At 41.0% G+C, this 19,498-nt stretch overlaps 1 protein-coding gene across 2 annotated transcripts; it reads right to left on the bottom strand.

Moving 5' to 3' along the window:
* Positions 1-3,402: 3,402 nt before the first annotated feature.
* Positions 3,403-8,462, bottom strand: LOC135624501 (putative disease resistance protein RGA3). Of its 2 annotated transcripts, none has more exons than XM_065128185.1 (3): positions 4,416-8,462; positions 3,986-4,317; positions 3,403-3,903 (listed from the first exon to the last, which is right to left on the bottom strand). In XM_065128185.1, the coding sequence occupies exon 1, from the start codon at positions 8,002-8,004 to the stop codon at positions 4,432-4,434; it is 3,573 nt and encodes a 1,190-aa protein (XP_064984257.1). In that variant the 5' UTR covers positions 8,005-8,462; the 3' UTR covers positions 3,403-3,903; positions 3,986-4,317; positions 4,416-4,431. The 2 variants fall into 2 exon arrangements, with proteins under 2 accessions (XP_064984257.1, XP_064984256.1); XM_065128184.1 differs by having other exon boundaries at positions 3,403-3,864.
* Between the last annotated feature and the right edge of the window lie 11,036 nt (positions 8,463-19,498).

Here is a 19,498-nt window from a genome sequence, read left to right as displayed (position 1 = left end):
GGTGCTGGGCAGTGCTACCGCCAGACTCTTCGGTTGACTGGTTGGGCTACAAACTTAGCCCAAACCAAGTCTAATTTTGGGCCCAGTTGGCCCCTAACCAAGATATAGGATTATCTCTTAATCCTAATCCTAATTACACGTTAACTACATAACAAAAACACATCCTAAGCAATTTTTCAACCGTGAACGTCGAGTCTTGTTCCGGCGAGCTTTCCGACGAACTTCTCCCGACGGACTCCCAGCAAGCTCCCGAACTTGTGATGACTTTAATGAGTAGCCGAGCCTCCTCGGTGATCTCCGTGAACCTCTGACTTTCTCTTCGGCGAACTTCCGAAAATTCCGACAGGTTCCTGATTTCTTCTCGGTTGGTTCTAGCAGCATCTCCGACGATTCTTCGGACTCTTAAACGTCCATCGAACTTGACTCCGGTATCCTTGCTTTGTATTTTCTGGTTATCGTAGTTAATCCTATACACTTAACTCAATAATATGGATTAGATCAATTAACCCATCAATTGATTGTATCATCAAAATTCGAGATTCAACATCCTAGACTATGTTAGGCGATGGTACCACTAGATTGGGCAGTGGTACTGCCCAGTGTTAATGTGTCAGATGGTAGTACCACCAGACTAGGCGATGGTACCACTAGTACCCTGAAATCTTGGGGATTTAAATTTTAGCTCCACTTTTTGAAGTCATTTGAGGTATATAAATACCCCACGCATCCATGTTCAGCAAATACATCAACTGAAAATAAAAATTGGGGAAAACACTATTGTAATCTTGTGAGAATTCTCCTCCTCTAGCTTTTAAGTGTTGATTTCAGTTTAAAAAAGGGGTAAGTGGGTTGTAAGATTATCTCCCAAACCTGTAAAAATGAGAAAAGAGTTGTAAAATGGTAGCTAGTCTTGGCACATTAAAGGAAGACTGTTAGTGGATATCGATGGCCTCAACAGAGGAGGAATCGGGAGTGGAAGTAGGTCACGACGATCAAACCACTATAAAACTCGGTTTGCATTTCTATTTTACTTTTTATTATCATTAATATTATTTTAATTATTTATTGTACTTATTCTAAGTCAAGCACACCTTCAACATTTCTGACACTATTTTTAAATAAAAATTTTTAAATCGTTGAGATTTTTATTGAAGCACTAATTCACCCCCCCTCTTAGTGTCGATTTAGGTCCTAACATAAATAAGCCTTTGTGTCGAGACTCACATAAAAGATAAAGCTAAACAACCACATTTTGATATAACTTTAAAAAACTTGGAATCAAATTATTGAATATATCACTTTAATTGTTTATTGTAAGATTATGAATTTGAATCTTAGCTTTATCATTTTATTTTTTAAAAATATTAAATATAAATAATAAATAAGTCTTCGTTTTGAGGCTCATATGAGATAATGTGAGTGTTAGCTTTTATATGCGAATGATTCAGATGCATGATAGCTGATGTCATAACTCATCCAAACTAATAATTCATAGTCAATAATCGATATGAATTGATGGGTCAAATACACTCGCGATATAAACAAATTCTAAAAGAAAAAAAATTAGAAAGATAAAGCTAAACAAAAATATATATTAAAATATATATATTAAATATAAATAACAAATAAGACTTCGAGACCCAAATGAAAGATAAAGCTAACCAACAACATTTTGATGTAACATTGAAAAATTTTAATAGTTGAATATATCACTTTAATAGTTTATCGTAAGATTATGAATTTGAATCTTAACTTTTTCATTTTTTTAATATTAATATAAATAATTAAAATATCGATTCCATGATAGTTGATGTCACGACTCATCGGAACTAATAATTCATAATCACTAATCGATATGGATTGATGGGTTCAATACACCCTCGATATAAAAAAATTTTAAAAGAAAAAAAGTTAGAAAGATAAAACTAAACAATTTTTTTTTAATATATATATTAAATATAAACAACAAATAAGTTTTCTTCTTGAGACGGCATGAAAGATAAAGCTAAACAACCACCTTTTAATGTAACGTTGAAAAACTTGGAATAAAGATATTGAATATATCACTTTAATAGTTTACCATAAAATTATGAATTTAAATCCCAGCTTCATCATTTATTTTTAAAAAATATTAAATACAAATAATAAACAAGTCTTCATCTTAAGGCCCACATGAGATGATGTGAGTGTTAGCTTTTATTTACGAATGATTCAACGTGATTGCATGATAGCTGATATCAGACTCATCCGAACCAATAATCATAGCCATAGATTAATATGGATTGATGATCCAATACACACATGATATAAAAGAATTTTAAAGGAAAAAATCATAAAGATAAAACTACACCATCTTTTGATGTAGCTTTGAAAAACTTGGAATCAAGTTATTAAATATATCACTTTAATAGTTTACCATAAGATTATGAATTTGAATCCTAACTTCATCATTTATTTTAAAAAATATATATATTAAATATAAATAATAAATAATTTTTTATCTTCGGCCAACATCAAATGATGTGAGTGCTTTTATACTCGAATGATTCAACATGGGCTGACGTCACCACTCAGCCGAACCAATAATTAATAGCCAAAGACAGCTAAACAACCATCTTTTGATGTAACATAAAAAAAACTTATAATTCAATTATTAAATATATCATTTTAATACCTTATCATTTTATTTTGAAATCAAATATTATTTTCATCATTTATCTTTTAAAAAATTATATATATTAAATATAAATAATAAATAAATCTTCCTCTCGAGGCCCACATGAGAGATGATGTGAGTGTCAGCTTCAATATGCGAATGATTCAATATGGTTGCATGATAGCTTTGACCACGAGAAACGTACCGCTACGAGTCGAGTTACATCTATCTAATTGACACTCACTAGCAACTATTACAGCATCCTTTTGTTGACTATTCTTGCACAGGCCATCGCATGATGAAGTCTCAGAAAAGAGCTCCTTGAACACGCTGGCTGAGTTGGAAAAATCTACCAAGGAGTCGATTCAAAGAATCCGTGAAACAACTATGTATAACCAGCAGCTCAAGAAGAAATCCCATGACGAAATATTGGAAACAACTAGCAAAAGTTGACATCCTGCCGATGAATCCACAGAATCTGGGAGAGGATTACAAAACCGTACTGCTGAAGCATATAGCATGCGCCTAAGTTTATTGAGCGTAGGTTATCGAACATCCATAAGCACTATGCCCCCGCAATCAACAGTTATGTTGATTAAAATAAGATTTTTTAAAGAAAATATTCATTTTTTTCTGTGATTTCTGTATTTCTGGTTTCTGATTTTTTTTTCTTCTTCTTCTAATATAACCATCTTTACTCAACTGAGGAGAAGGAAGTGAGACCAAAACCTTCGTGTCAGCCGCTATTAAAAGAAAAATAATAATACCAACCCAATAAATAGAGTGTTGTTACACAATGGACACAAACTCGTACAAGCAGAACTCATTCTCTCGAACCTGTCAACGACAGTCGTAAGAGGCGACGATGCAAAAGATTCTAATAAAATATATTATTCTGATCAAATATGACAAGGAACAATCTGAACACACATCAAACTAGAGGTCATGCAACATCCAATGTAGCTCCATCTTGTGTGTACACACGGGCTCTCTCGCACCGTTCTGCTAAAGTCTTCATGCATGCAAATAACTCCCCATATATGTCCGGGAGGCTCCACAAAGATGGAAGAACGGAAAGTGAAGAATGCTGAGAAGTTGTAGCCGCAATGACCGAGTAGATGTCTTTTGGATTCGTTTTTAGCCTCGAAGAGGATGCAGCAGCCTTCACGTTGAAGGAGAACCTAGCTATGGATTCAGTGTTTTATGACCTGCCAAAGGAAGCATTTGAAGAAGAGAAACATCGAGAACTTTATGTAGTAATAATAAACCCTAAAAATATAAGCAGCTAAAAGCAACCAACAACAGAAAAGGGAAGAATAATGTACGTACGATGAGCCATGTAAATTTGCCCGTAGGTTCTTGTCAATCATCTCCCTGTGCCATCTCCGTATATGGATCAGTGACAACATCTTCGTGCTGACCTATACTGCCTACGGACAACGCCTTCATACTATTTACATGACCACATCATTTGTTCTAAATTCTTTTGGAAAGATTAATTATTGCGTAGGTGCAAATACACAAATAAGTAACGTAGAAGGAAACAAACAAGCATACAGTCTTGATAGTAGGACGACATCATCGAATCCCTGCGCCAAATAGCTTCTTTATTCACAAGATATCTATAAGAAGAATAACCAGGCAAATGCCTTTTATTGATCCTGTACGAAAGGAGAAAGTCAACGTCAATGAAAACAAATACACATATATGTATATACAGTCATGGGATAGATAGAAAAGAAATGGAAAATGAACTTACCGGAACGACGAATTCATCATACTTTTGCATCGTACATGCGTGGATGCTTGCTGTATCGAATATAACTTTTCCTGGAATAGGTTTGAATTATGACATCTGGAATCTGTTGAATGATATGCCAATTCTCGTTGCCCTCGAGACAGCTCTTCAGCAGCACGGTGTTGCATTGCAGTTCCAGTTTTCTGAAGCTCCACTGAGCGGAAGGAATGCTTTGGCGCTGCTGAATTAGGGTTGATAGCCACTGCGGAAGTTGCTTCATTTGTCGTGGACATATCAGGACCAGCTGTTGCAACCTGTCGAGATTCTCCACGTACTCCAGATTCGGACAATCTTCCACCTTCAGATACTTCATGGAAAGGTTGGATATTCTATTCAACATCGTGTTATCTTTGACCTCGAGCTTGTAATTCAACCGGAGGTTTGTGATTTCTCTCAAGTCTTGAGTACTATCAAGATACAATTCCTTCAACTTGGTAGCATGGGATAGGCCTTCTGGAAGAGCTCTCAGTTTCGGACAGTCTATGATCTTGCATATCTTCAGATTAGGAAAGAGCTTGAGGTGCGGTCCCTGATCATTTTCTTCCATCCCCCATACTGACCATTCTTCCCAGTTGGGCATTTCGTCAAACTCCAGATGTTCAAGTTTTGGAAATGCGGAAGCTCCAGGGAACTTGCGGCCCAGAAACTCTGGCCCAATGGTTTTGATGGCTTCACCGCCGGTGATGTCGAGATGTTTCAGAAGGGGCAACATGCCTAGAGGAGGCAGTTCCGTGCATGATTTGAGGAACCAAAACCTCAAATATGCCAGATTAGGGAAGGATTTGTCTAGTGAGGTTGACATCAACCAGCATGGGAGTTGCCGACCGGGGAATCGTTGAAAGATAAGATCTTCCAGGCTGGATGGGGGAGAGAGTTCATCGCATACCTTCTCAACTGCCTGGAACTGCTCCTCAGTCCATGTCACTCCTTGGCCCTCATCCTCATCTTTGTTATCCTCCTCATTTCCTTCCTCCTCATCCTCCTCCTCATCATCATCATCATCATCATCATCGTCATCATTGTCATCATCCTCATCAGCATCGTCGTCGTCGTCATCATCATCATCATCATCATCATCATCATCATCATCATCGCCATCGTCATTGTTGTTCTCGTCCTCACCTCCATCATTCTCAGAGTTGCTGTCATCTCCACCGTCACCATCTTCTTCCTCATCATCACCATCTTCTTCTGGAGGCATCCAACTTAATGTCAGCTCCTTGAGAAGAGTTTTATCCGCAAGTACCGAGACCCCTGTTACTGCCCTCTCTAGCACATATATTCTCAGACATCTGAGCTTAGAAAGAGCTTGCAGCTCCTCTAGGTCACATCCCTCCTCATGCAACTCGTTCGTTGGATCATTGTGGCCGATCACAAATCCTTCGAGATGATTAAGATCCATCAGTTTTCCGATTCCCTTGGGTACATGAGTCAGAGGAACATTTTCAATATCAAGACATCGTAGACTGTGCAGTCTGGTGATCGCGTTAGGAAGTCTGTGCAAATATGCGCAATTATAGAGGTTCAGAGTTTGTAGGTTTGCAAGGCGTCCTATAGATTCTGGTATCTCATAAATATTTGTCTCATCCAAATCTATATACCTCAACTGCAACAGATCTCCGATACAATCTGGAAGTCTCTTGATCGATGTATAAGACAGATCCAGCACTCGAAGATGTGGTAACATTCTGAGTACATTATCCTCGATTATCTTGGTTCGAGGGGAATCGATAACAATTAAGGTTCTCAGACACTTCTCTTGCATAATTTGATCTGGCAGTACCAATTTACTCCCCATTTTAGACACTGACAACCGACGGATCTTTGCATTGGCTCTAACATCTAATTTTTGACCATGTCTAATTAATTTTCCTTCTTCCTTCATCAAACATGCACCGAGAGATCGTAAATGGTCATGCATAGAGAAGTTTTTCTGGCCTAAGGTACCTGCGTCCACTTGTAGAAGATTCCTCCAAATTAACTCATGGTAATATTCCTCGGCTATATCTTCCAACAGCCTATTTCCTTGTTGTGCGATAAGGCCTTCAGCTACCCAAAACCGAATGATTTCCTTGTAATACATATCACTTTTCTGGGGGTGCAAAGAACAGTACAGAAAACATTGTTTCAGATGAGATGGTAAATCCACATAGCTCAAATTCAAAGCCCCCGGTACTTCATCGTCGATCTGGTTCATATTCCATGCATCACTTTCGAGGACTTCTTCCCACTTCCCTATGCTCCTATCATTACAAACAAGAACACCTGCGATAGCTTTGATGGCAAGGGGAAGACCATCACATTTTCTGACAATTTTCATGCCTACTTCTTTCAACCTACGCTCGTCATCCTCCTCCTCAGCTCCAAATACCAAATTTCGAAGCAACATCCAGCCACTATTAACATCCATTTTCTCCACCGGGTGGGTATAGCTGGGTCTCATACCTTTTAACACAGTTTCTTTCCTCGTGGTGACTAAGATCGTGCAACCTACTGCTTTACTTAGTGGTTTCCTGAGGAAATCGTTCCATAAATTTGCACTCCAGACATCATCCAACACGAGAAATAAATTTTTGGTGAGGAGAGAGGCAAGTTTGATTTCCAATTCTGATTTGCTTTGTCCCTCGAAAGATTCTTGTTTGGCTTCACCTCCTTCAGATTTGTTAGATGCGCACCGAATTAACTCTCCGAGTAACTTCGTCTCCGAATAATTCTTAGAGATATACAACCATTTCTGAATGGGAAAATTGACTCTCATCCTTTCATCATTGAATATTTTACGTGCCAGAGTGGACTTCCCGATTCCGCCCATTCCAACAATCCCAAAAATACGACATTTTTGTTTGGTGTCCTCTAGCATGGCATTGATTAGAGTATCAGCATCTACTTCGATTTGTCCCCCTACGATGTCCTCCTCGACTTCCAAGGAAGTCGTCTCAAGTACAGTTGGTTTTTCGGGTTGGGGTTGGTGACTACCAGAAGACTGTAGATTACTAAGGATGGAGGTATCCTCAGCTATTTGTTTCAGTCTACCATTAATGGCTTCGATTTCACCCGCAATCTCATGGCGATGTTTGGTACACCGAAAGCAAGAAGAAACAAAGCTGAAAGCGAAGCTTACCCCCGAAGCCGATGCCGATCCCCGAGCCTCCAACAGTTTGCCACCTTCCATCATGCACAGATCGATGATGTCGTCGGCATCGTACATGATGGCTTTCAGCTTCCTCACCCAGGCCTCGATGCCGGGATCCCCACGGCTTTTCCGCTCTGCACTTTCGAGGTAACATTTGATCATCTCCAGCTTCTCCTGCAGCGTCTTGATCTCCTTCTTCACCCCCAGCACTTTGCATATCTCTCCCTCAACAAAGCCCGTCACTTGTTCAATGTATCTTGAAACAAATGAATCCAGGACCATTGCCATCTCTAAGACAAGTGAAATCTCTCCGCACTCTCGGAAACCAGACTCGGATGTTTCGCACGGGGAAGTGGTGGTTCCTTGAACACACACACATACATATATAGAGTGTACAACACCATTAGCGTGCATCATAATAAATAGCAATTAGCTGTCTGAGATGTTGACTCACCAGAGCCAATAATCCACGGCGTCATTGATGAGCATTGAAGAGGTTGATGTGAAAGAATTTTCTTTTTTTATAAAAATAATAATAAGATGACGTTGATAAGCTACCACCGTATGGTTGACTTAATGTTCACAGTCATTGATTGATAATAAAAAAAAATTCTCCTCATAATCGTTCCAAAAAAAAATAAAACAATGCCTTCAGGTATATTACGAAAAGCTTGTTGCGAGTCCCGATCAAGATAGGATTTTTTGGATATTCATAAACTTAATCTTGATTTCTTAGGGAGATTGGGATATAAAGTATTGAAAATAATTATTGAACTTTTTTCAAGAATAATCGACTTTCACTCACACGAATCATAAGCAATGACAAATATGTCATTTTCAAATTACTCAAGTATAAAATATAAAAAAACCCTTAAAAAATTATACGAGTGTATCCTCTTTTTTTTTTTTTAGTAAGATCGGCTTGATATTACTATACATAACAATTTTATGATATGACAAATGGTTAATTTGTTTAACTTTATATATATATATATATATATATATATATATATATATATAAAATTAATTCTACATGATTTCTGGTAGGTCTTAGGTACCAGCAACACACTGCTAAAATCAAATAGCATGCGTCTAGATGACATTGACTCGTCTTTTTTTTCTTTTTTTTTTACTTTTGTTCAACATGACATCTTACTGTAATTATGATATTTTACAAAAATATTTTATCACGAAAAGTCATTACTAATTGATATTTATCGGAAGGTGGTTTTCTATTGAAAAATTATCGGATGTATTTTTTTATAAATATTAATTGTATTTTCCTTTTCAAATTATTTATTTAATTTTTGAACTTGTTCATTAAACTGGTTCGAATTAGTTAACCAATTTAACGAATCGGTTTGGGTCAATGAATTCATCATCTCTATCTCTAATCCATCTCCATCTCTGTCTCTCTTCCTATTATAAACAACTACAATGACACATTATTATAATTAATTAATAGTTCTCGTTTCCACCTTCCATCTCTTCTCTTTCTCATCACCCGAACACCATAAGCTACCGGGCATCGACGAAAGAACAAGAAGCAACTGAACAGAACAAGAATAAGCAATGGGAAGAAAGTATAGTTAAAATCTAAAGTCTCTTAGATAGTTGAGTAGCCTATGGTTAAGGTAGAAAGAAGGGAGTTTCGCTTAGATTCAATGATTTGTTTCAAGTTTGTCCTTTGACCTTAGTTTCAGAGTGGAGTAAGGTGTTGTTACTTTCCTCTATTATATTAGGTGCATACTCTTTGATTACTTTACTGGCTTAACTGTGCCTATCTGAGTTAGTAACGCTGCTAGTACTAAGAAAAAAAGCTATGAGTCAGCAGAACAAGCAACTAAAAATACTGCTAGTACTTAAAAAGAAGCAGCGAGTCCGCAGAACAAGCAAGGCAGCTTGGCTAGTTCCCTAAAGAAGCAATGAATCCGTCGAACAAGCAAGGGAAATATATCGAAATTCTATAAGTCTATAAGCAACAGAGAACTGTGCCGACATTCAAACAAGCAACAGATTACTTCTGTCTATAAGCAACGGCGATTGGGTGCCTCTGTTCTTTTGCCGACATTCAAACAAGCAAAGGTGTTCCTCTCACAAGCAGTAATATGTTTTACAGCTCAGAGCCTACAGTCAAGTGTTTTGTCACTCTAACTTTATATTATATGCTACTTATTTCTTTCATCTTAAAGTTACAGGCGCAAATGGAAAGGTTTAGCTGGGCCCTAAGGACAGACGGAAAAGAAAAAGAATAGGAACAAGGGAACAAGCGAGTTCTTCGCCGTTGTGCTAACGGAGTTGAGTTCTGTATGCTAACGTGTAATTGTTTAGGGCATAGCCTAAGAAGAAAGAAATTAAGCAAGCAACAAGGGATACCTTATGGAGATAGCTTGGTGCATAATGGGAAGTGTCAGAGCTTAAAGTATTCCAGGTTCGTAAATGATTGGCTTAGGGAGTGTGATACCATTTAGCCTAGGAGTCTCCAATTTGTTACTGGTAAGATCTTATATCGTTAAGAATTTATTCATAGATAGTTATTATATTTTAAGTAATTATAGTCATGTTCTACCTAATTGGCCCATGATTTAAAAGTTACGAGGATAGTTCCTATACCTAATTTGATCGTTGGTGACATAATGGGAGTAAGATAATTATTACTATGTCTTATAAAAAGGATCATAGTTCATGAAGTAAGTGTTGGGAAATCATAGGGGGGGCGACATCATATGCGCAGCGGAAGAACAAGAAAACAAAAATCCCCGATTCCCAAAAGGATGTTCATCGTCGTGCGAAGATTGGTGCGCAAAATCCGCAAAAAACACAAAACTGCGTATAGAGATTGTGTTACCTAGGGAGATCGTATATCCCTGTTTCCTTGCAGATCCTTAGGAGAGGGTGAAGGAGGTCAAGCGTCCTCCTCTCTAGCGGTGATCCACACAGCAGGGTTGCGACGACGCTCCTCAAAACTCCAGGCCTACTCTGAGGTGGAGAGGGAGAGGAGAATAGGAAGGGCAAGCAAAGACTCTAGCCTATGAGGCTGTGAATCCCTCCTATTTATAGAGATCCCGTGTCAAAACCCTAATGGGTCCTTCCCTAGTGGGTATTGGATCTGCATCCAATAAGACAAGGGCTCCGTCGGATATCTCATATCCGAACCTCTACTCATCGCAATGCCTACCATATGTGTGTGACCCTCTAGGCCCAATATCGAGCTGGCCGTGAGTCATACCTGTCAGAACTCCTTCTGACTGAGTGAATTATTATCTCTGTAATAATTCACTCGACTCAACGACTACGGAAGTACTAGGCCACTACGCCGTAGTCCCCAGACGATACAGGGGAATCCAATCCATTGGACCTGTCTGTCCTCAGTTACCATGTACCTATAGTCCCTCATCCATCTAATATCCCAGAGACCGTATATCGAGCATGGTGCTGTCAGACCCATACGGTTTCTACTCGAGTCTCGCTCTAATCGGATTCTCCCGGAGAACTCTTTCTCTCTCAACCCGAATGACCCTGGCCAGGGATTTGTCTGAGCAAGAACACATAGGATATTCCTCTCATGACGCCGAGAGTGGATGATCCTCTGTCGACACTCAATAGCCCTCGTAAGGTCGACTACCACTCCCAATGACCAGCTGTACTAGATCTGAGAACAGTCAAACCTATAAGTCTGGTATCAAAGAGTGGAGCACTCATACAGGACATCCTTGGTGTCTCAAGTCTAAGGACCAGATACACCACTAGGACTACGGAATCGCTGTCTGACAATAAGGCATCATCAACCATCCAGCATTCCGTAAGCGGATCAATCAGTGAACTCATTATCCAATGAGCACCTGTACTGTATCCCTAGTGTCCCTACACGAGCAGCTATGAGACCAGCTGCATCCATCATATGGACGGGTATACAGCACACCAGTCTATCCGGTTATCACGATGTCCCTCTCGAGTAACCTATGACCGGGATTATTTAGGATATGTGTTTAAAGGTGAATCGATCTCATTATCGTGATCTCATCACGATCCGATTCCCATTGCACAAATCCAAGGACATCACAATATATATGCATTTATGCAATAGTTATAAAGTGATATACGCCAAAATATAATAAGCAAAAAGATTCTGTATCAAGTCACACGTGCCATCACTCACGTGATTGGCTTGCTGGGCACCTATGACTAGCAATCTCCCACTTGACCTAAAGCCAATCACCTATGTGTCTGATCCCCATCAGACCCCTGTGACGCTCAAAGACAATCTGAGACAACGGCTTTGTTAGTGGATCTGCAATGTTTTCTTCTGATGGAACTCTTTCCACTGCTACATCTCCTCGGGTTACGATCTCTCTGATAAGCTGGAACCTCCTCAGAACACTTCTGATGAGACCCGGGTTCCCTTATTTGAGTAATCACCCCATAGTTGTCGCAATATAAGGAAGTCGACTTGTCGCTATCTGTATCGACTCCCAAATCTGTGATGAACTTCTTCACCCAGACTCCCTCCTTTGCTGCATCTGATGCAACAATGTACTCCGCCTCTATGGTCGAGTCAGCAGTAGTATCTTGCTTGGAACTCTTCCAGCACACTGCTCCTCCATTCAAGGTGTACACATACCCTGAATTCGACTTGCTATCATCGACATCAGACTGAAAACATGAGTCAGTGAAGCCTTCAACCTTAAGGCTATTACCTCCATTTACTAGTAAAAGATCCTTAGTCCTTCTCAAGTACTTAAGGATACACTTTACTGCTTTCCAGTGCTCCAAGCCTGGATCCGCCTGATACCTGCTCGTGACACTCAGAGCATGCGCTATATCAGGCCTAGTACATAGCATGGCATACATGATAGACCCTATTGTTAAGGCATAAGGTATCATATCCATGTTCGCCCTTTCTTGGAATTTTTCATGCCAAAACTTTTGACAATGGTTTCTATGTACCTGGACTGGGACAAGCCAAGCATCCTCTTAGATCTATCTCTATAGATTCTAATCCCCAAGATATAGGATGCTTCCCCTAAGTCCTTTATGGAGAAGTGTCTAGATAACCAAGTCTTTACTGTGGATAGCATTCCTACGTCATTCCCAATGATGAGGATGTCATCCACATATAACACCAAAAAGGTGATAGCGCTCCCACTTACCTTTCTGTATACACAAGGCTCATCTTCGTTCTTAACGAAGTCATAAGATCTGATTGCCTCATCAAATCTTATGTTCCAACTTCGGGAAGCTTGCTTTAGTCCATAAATGGATCTAAGCAACCTACACACCTTATCTGGGCAGTTCTTGGACACGAATCCCTCAGGTTGCATCATATACACCTCCTCCTCCAGGTTCCCGTTGAGGAATGCGGTTTTCACATCCATCTGCCAGATCTCATAATCATAGTGTGCTGCAATAGCCAATAGAATTCTGATGGATTTTAGCATTGCTACGGGTGAGAAAGTTTCGTCGTAGTCAACACCTTGCCTTTGACGATACCCCTTAGCCACTAGCCTTGCTTTATAGGTCTCTACCTTTCCATCTACTCCGATCTTTTTCTTAAAGATCCACTTGCAACCGATGGGTACAATACCTTCGGGTGCATCAACTAGGTTCCAAACCTTATTGGAGTACATAGAATCCATCTCAGAATTCATGGCTTCTTTCCACTTCCCGGAGTCTATACTCATAATAGCCTCCTCGTAGGTCTGAGGATCAATATCCTCTACATCCTCTGCTCTAATATGTCCCACATATCTCTCAGGAGGATGGGATACTCTATCAGACCTGCGTAAAGTTGAAACTTGTGTATTAGATACCTGAACAGACTCGGGCTGTAGAGTGGTGCTTGAGCTTGGTTCCCTAACTTCGCTCAACTCTATCATTCTCCCACTGTCTCCGCCAAGAATGTGTTCCTTCTCAAGGAACACTGCTCTCTTAGCTACAAAGACCTTTTGGTCCTCGAGATGATAGAAATAATACCCACAAGTTTCCTTGGGGTATCCCACAAATTTGCATCGCTCTGTCCTTGATTCTAACTTATCGGGGTTGTGTCTTTTAACATGGGCAGAACAGCCCCAAATCTTAACAACCTTAAGATCAGGCTTCTTCCCTTTCCATATCTCATATGGTGTAGACACTACCGATTTAGTTGGAACTCTGTTTAGAAGGTAAGCTGCGGTTTCTAGGGCATATCCCCAGAATGAGATGGGTAGGTCAGCGAAACTCATCATGGACCGTACCATATCTAATAATGTACGATTTCTCCTTTCAGAGACACCATTGAGCTGAGGTGTATAAGGAGGTGTCCATTGGGATAATATCCCATGGTCCTTGAGGAAGTGAGTAAACTCTGTACTTAAGTACTCACCTCCTCGATCTGATCGAAGAGTTTTGATACTCTTTCCAGTCTGGTTCTCCACCTCATTCTTATACTCTCTGAATTTCTCAAAGGCCTCGGACTTGTACTTCATTAAGTACACATATCCATACCTTGAGAAATCATCAGTAAATGTAATGAAGTAGGAGTAACCTCCAATGGCATGAGTTGACATGGGTCCACATACATCACTATGTATGAGTTCCAACAACTCAGTGGCTCTCTCTCCAGTTCCACTAAATGGAGAGTTGGTCAGTTTTCCACGAATGCAAGGCTCACAAGTTGCATATGACACATAGTCGAATGGATCTAGATATCCATCATTTAGCAACTTTTGAATCCTTCTTCCATGGATGTGACCTAGCCTACAATGCCACAGGTATGCACTGTTCAACTCATCTCGTTTCCTTTTGGACACATTTACATTCATGATATGTGGAGTGGTGTCTAACATAAATAAACCATTATGCAATGTTCCTTTCGTGATGATCTTATCATCTAATAATATCGAACAACCATTGTTCTCAAAAACAAATTTATATCCACTAACTGTTAAACATGAAATGGAAATAATGTTTTTGATAATAGAAGGAACAAAATAACATGCATCTAATGCAATAAAAGCTCCACTAGGCAGATGTAGAGCGACCTCGCCAACAGCTAATACAGCAACTTTTGCTCCATTACCCATCTTTAGGTCCATCTCGCCTCTCTCTAGTCTCCTAGGCCTTGCCAGAACCTGCAACGAATTGCATATATGATAAGCACTACCGGTATCTAATACCCATGTGTTATCATAAGAGTCTGACAAATGGAGACTGATCATGAATGTACCTGAAGCTTCATCAAGCTTTTGTTTCGCCCTTTCTGCAAGGTACTCTTTGCAGTTTCTCTTCCAGTGCCCATCTTTACCACAGTGGAAGCACTGGCCTTTGTCCTTTGTTGGGTCTTTCTTAGCAACCTTTGCTTTACCTTGTTTGCCCTTGCCCTTTCCCTTCTTAAGGGACCTTTCTGCTTTCCTTTTCTTTCTGGTCTCACCAGTGTAGAGAACTGGCTTCTCTTTCTTAATAGTACTCTCTGCCTCCCTCAACATATTGAGGAGCTCTGGGAGAGTCACCTCAAGCTTGTTCATATTAAAATTCATTATAAACTGTGAAAAGGAATCTGGTAGGGACTGAAGCACAATGTCCACACACAAGTTATCCTCTAGGACCATTCCTAGACCTGTGAGTTTCTCTATCCACTCAATCATCTTTAGGACATGGTTCTGAACCGGTGTCCCCTCAGTCATCCTAGCGCGGAAAAGGCTCTTGGATATCTCATATCGTTGAGTCCTTCCCTGTTCCTCAAACAATTTACGGACATGTAGGAGAATGGATCTGGCATCCATCTTTTCATGTTGTCTCTGTAACTCTGGAGTCATAGAGCCCAACATATAGCACTGAGCAAGAGTGGAGTCATCAATGTACTTCACGTAGCGAGCGATCTCATCCTCGCTTGCCCCTTCTTCGGGCGTAGGCATCACTTTATCAAGGACGTACACGATTTTCTCCGCTGTGAGAACAATTCTCAAGTTACGGAGCCAATCCGTATAATTTGGACCAATGAGGCGGTTGACATCAAGTATGCCACGTAAGGGATTTGAAAGCGACATTTTCTGAAAATAAAGATGTAGCAAAAATGAATAACATGCAGATTTTGCAAGAAATAAACTATCAAGATATGGACTTCTATCTTAATATGCTCCCACTATTTTACTAACGAGTCACGCGACACCCTCAGCACGTGAAACGGAAGTCTCCGGCAGACTTCTAGTGGGGATCAGGATCCAATCAGCGTCTTAGTGTAACCTCGAGGGACTCGACCAATCACACTAAGCCTAAAAGGTAGACAACTCTTGCCGATCACAACTCCTTGTGATTCCCGTCCTATTCGGCCTCCGAATCACCATGGCCTCGAGGGACTCGACCAACCATGATGCTCGGTTAAGTCAACACCTTCGTTACAAGATGAGTCTGATTTGATGATATACCCTCGAGGGACTCGACCAAGCATATCATGCCCTCAGGTCACCGGTGACATCTCTATGTCGTAAGCAAGATAGCGAATCGCGATATAGGTGAGTCTCGAGGGACTCGACCAACTCAACCTACACCGGGATTCGGTTCCTACTCATAACGATGGAAGGCCACGTGGGTCAATCTAATTGCCTCACGTTTACCGACTTAATATTATCGAGAGATGTTTCTATGATTAGGTCTCCTAATATGACATGTCACACATATGCATATTTAATATATATCTACATCGCATGCAAATATATATACATATCTAGTATGTGTATAAGCAATCACACCAGATGATCATGGACCACAACCTAATATGATTAGGCCCGAGCCAGTAGGCCTAATCACTCACATCAAGATCTATGTGTGCAACGGTGCATCTCCATGCCTTGTGATCGTCCATCTCGTCCTCGTCGGTTCTGTCGACATCTTGATGCATCTCCATGCATCACAATCGTCCGTCTCGTAGGTCCTGCTATGGCATCCACGCTCCCGCTGCGCCTCCTCATGTGATTACAACTTAATCATAGGCACGCAGGCCCGACAATAAACGAGAAATATAATGGAGGTTCGCAGACCTCAATAATAATAATCACAAGTACACACATCACACGGTCCATGATCATCCGTCCACACATCATACATCACATGTATAAATAATCATCATCATGTAGGACTACTAGATAATAATAAAAATAATAATCAACTAAACCTTTTAATTAATTAATATTTTCTGAAATCAGGGATATATAGGGAATTTCTCAATTCCTAAGGGTATTTTCGTAATTTGGATAAAAGACAGAAACTGGAATTTCTCAAATTCCGAGGGGCAAAATTGTCTTTTGCCCAGAAAACCCTAATACCCTTTGCCCTTTTTGCTGCTGCCGCCGCCGCCACCCTGCCGGCGGCGGCCTGTGCGGCGGGGCGAGGGCACTGCCCTCGCCTGCAGGCGGCACGCCCGCTGGCGGCGATGCCGCTACGGGTGGGTGCCCCCTTCGGGCGCCGCTGCCTCCGCAGACGGTGCTGTACCGCCGGGCGGCCGCCCCTGTGGGGGGGGTTTCGCCCGCGGGAGCAGCGGCGGCAGGCGCCGCTTCCTTTCAGCGGCAGGCGCCGCTTCCCTGCGGCGCCTCTGCCCGTGGGTTGCCAGCCCCGCCAACAGCAAGCTTGCTGCAAGCAGACCGCCGGCCGGCTGCTGCAGGCACAGCGCTTGCGCATGCGCCGGCGCTGTGCTGCCTGGCTGCGGCTGCAGCTGCGGCTGCCGCTGCAGATGGCTGCAGGTATGCAGATCGAGGGCAGCAACTGTTGCTGCCCTTCCTCGCTTTTGCGTCAACGATTTTGACGTCAATATTCTTCCTAAACACAACACACGCAGTTCAAAACCAATCATTCGCACGAACAACCTGGCTCTGATACCACTATTGGGAAATCATAGGGGGGGCGACATCATATGCGCAGCGGAAGAACAAGAAAACAAAAATCCCCGATTCCCAAAAGGATGTTCATCGTCGTGCGAAGATTGGTGCGCAAAATCCGCAAAAAACACAAAACTGCGTATAGAGATTGTGTTACCTAGGGAGATCGTATATCCCTGTTTCCTTGCAGATCCTTAGGAGAGGGTGAAGGAGGTCAAGCGTCCTCCTCTCTAGCGGTGATCCACACAGCAGGGTTACGACGACGCTCCTCAAAACTCCAGGCCTACTCTGAGGTGGAGAGGGAGAGGAGAATAGGAAGGGCAAGCAAAGACTCTAGCCTATGAGGCTGTGAATCCCTCCTATTTATAGAGATCCCGTGTCAAAACCCTAATGGGTCCTTCCCTAGTGGGTATTGGATCTGCATCCAATAAGACAAGGGCTCCGTCGGATATCTCATATCCGAACCTCTACTCATCGCAATGCCTACCATATGTGTGTGACCCTCTAGGCCCAATATCGAGCTGGCCGTGAGTCATACCTGTCAGAACTCCTTCTGACTGAGTGAATTATTATCTCTGTAATAATGCACTCGACTCAACGACTACGGAAGTACTAGGCCACTACGCCGTAGTCCCCAGACGATACAGGGGAATCCAATCCATTGGACCTATCTGTCCTCAGTTACCATGTACCTATAGTCCCTCATCCATCTAATATCCCAGAGACCGTATATCGAGCATGGTGCTGTCAGACCCATACGGTTTCTACTCGAGTCTCGCTCTAATCGGATTCTCCCGGAGAACTCTTTCTCTCTCAACCCGAATGACCCTGGCCAGGGATTTGTCTGAGCAAGAACACATAGGATATTCCTCTCATGACGTCGAGAGTGGATGATCCTCTGTCGACACTCAATAGCCCTCGTAAGGTCGACTACCACTCCCAATGACCAGCTGTACTAGATCTGAGAACAGTCAAACCTATAAGTCTGGTATCAAAGAGTGGAGCACTTATACAGGACATCCTTGGTGTCTCAAGTCTAAGGACCAGATACACCACTAGGACTACGGAATCGCTGTCTGACAATAAGGCATCATCAACCATCCAGCATTCCGTAAGCGGATCAATCAGTGAACTCATTCTCCAATGAGCACCTGTACTGTATCCCTAGTGTCCCTACACGAGCAGCTATGAGACCAGCTGCATCCATCATATGGACGGGTATACAGCACACCAGTCTATCCGGTTATCACGATGTCCCTCTCGAGTAACCTATGACCGGGATTATTTAGGATATGTGTTTAAAGGTGAATCGATCTCATTATCGTGATCTCATCACGATCCGATTCCCATTGCACAAATCCAAGGACATCACAATATATATATGCATTTATGCAATAGTTATAAAGTGATATACGCCAAAATATAATAAGCAAAAAGATTATGTATCAAGTCACACGTGCCATCACTCACGTGATTGGCTTGCTGGGCACCTATGACTAGCAGTAAGGTAGTATGCATTTAGGAATATCTTGTAAATATTCTTAATCTTATCTCTTATTTAATACTACTTTAATTTTTTTGATTGAAAGTATTCTCTTTAACTACATCATAGTATTATGTTTTTATTTCCTTGCTCCTCCGTCCCTAACATATATGGTATTTGAGTTATGTTTCAATCTGAATTTGGCATTATGACTTTTAAAAATAATTTATATCCTTTCATAAGATTACTTAGATTGATGATTCATTGATAGAGAAACTATAATCTCTCAAATGCGTCTTCTATGACATGCATCATTAAGTCCATAGTAGTCCTATCTATTTATATGCGAAAGCATAGAATCTATGATAAATTATTAAGAGAATTCCTCCCATCAAAGGCATCCCGTAAATAAATCTAATATAATATAAATTTATTTTCTATTAATCATTATTGATCATCAAAATCTAATTGATTTTATTATATATCTTATCTAATTATAAAGGGTCATATAATCTAACAAATTCATCTCGAGAACGAAGTTAAGGGTTGTTGTAACCCAACACCACAATAACCAAAGAGA

Source organism: Musa acuminata, chromosome BXJ2-10 (genome assembly GCF_036884655.1).
Source record: "Musa acuminata AAA Group cultivar baxijiao chromosome BXJ2-10, Cavendish_Baxijiao_AAA, whole genome shotgun sequence".
Taxonomy (NCBI): domain Eukaryota; kingdom Viridiplantae; phylum Streptophyta; class Magnoliopsida; order Zingiberales; family Musaceae; genus Musa; species Musa acuminata.
Note: the sequence above shows the minus strand (reverse complement) of the source record. Positions and strands in the feature narration are given on the sequence as shown.

Excerpts from the sequence above, each read along its gene's own strand:
- LOC135624501 (XM_065128185.1), bottom strand. The coding sequence starts at position 8,004 with ATGATGCACGCTAATGGTGTTGTACACTCTATATATGTATGTGTGTGT.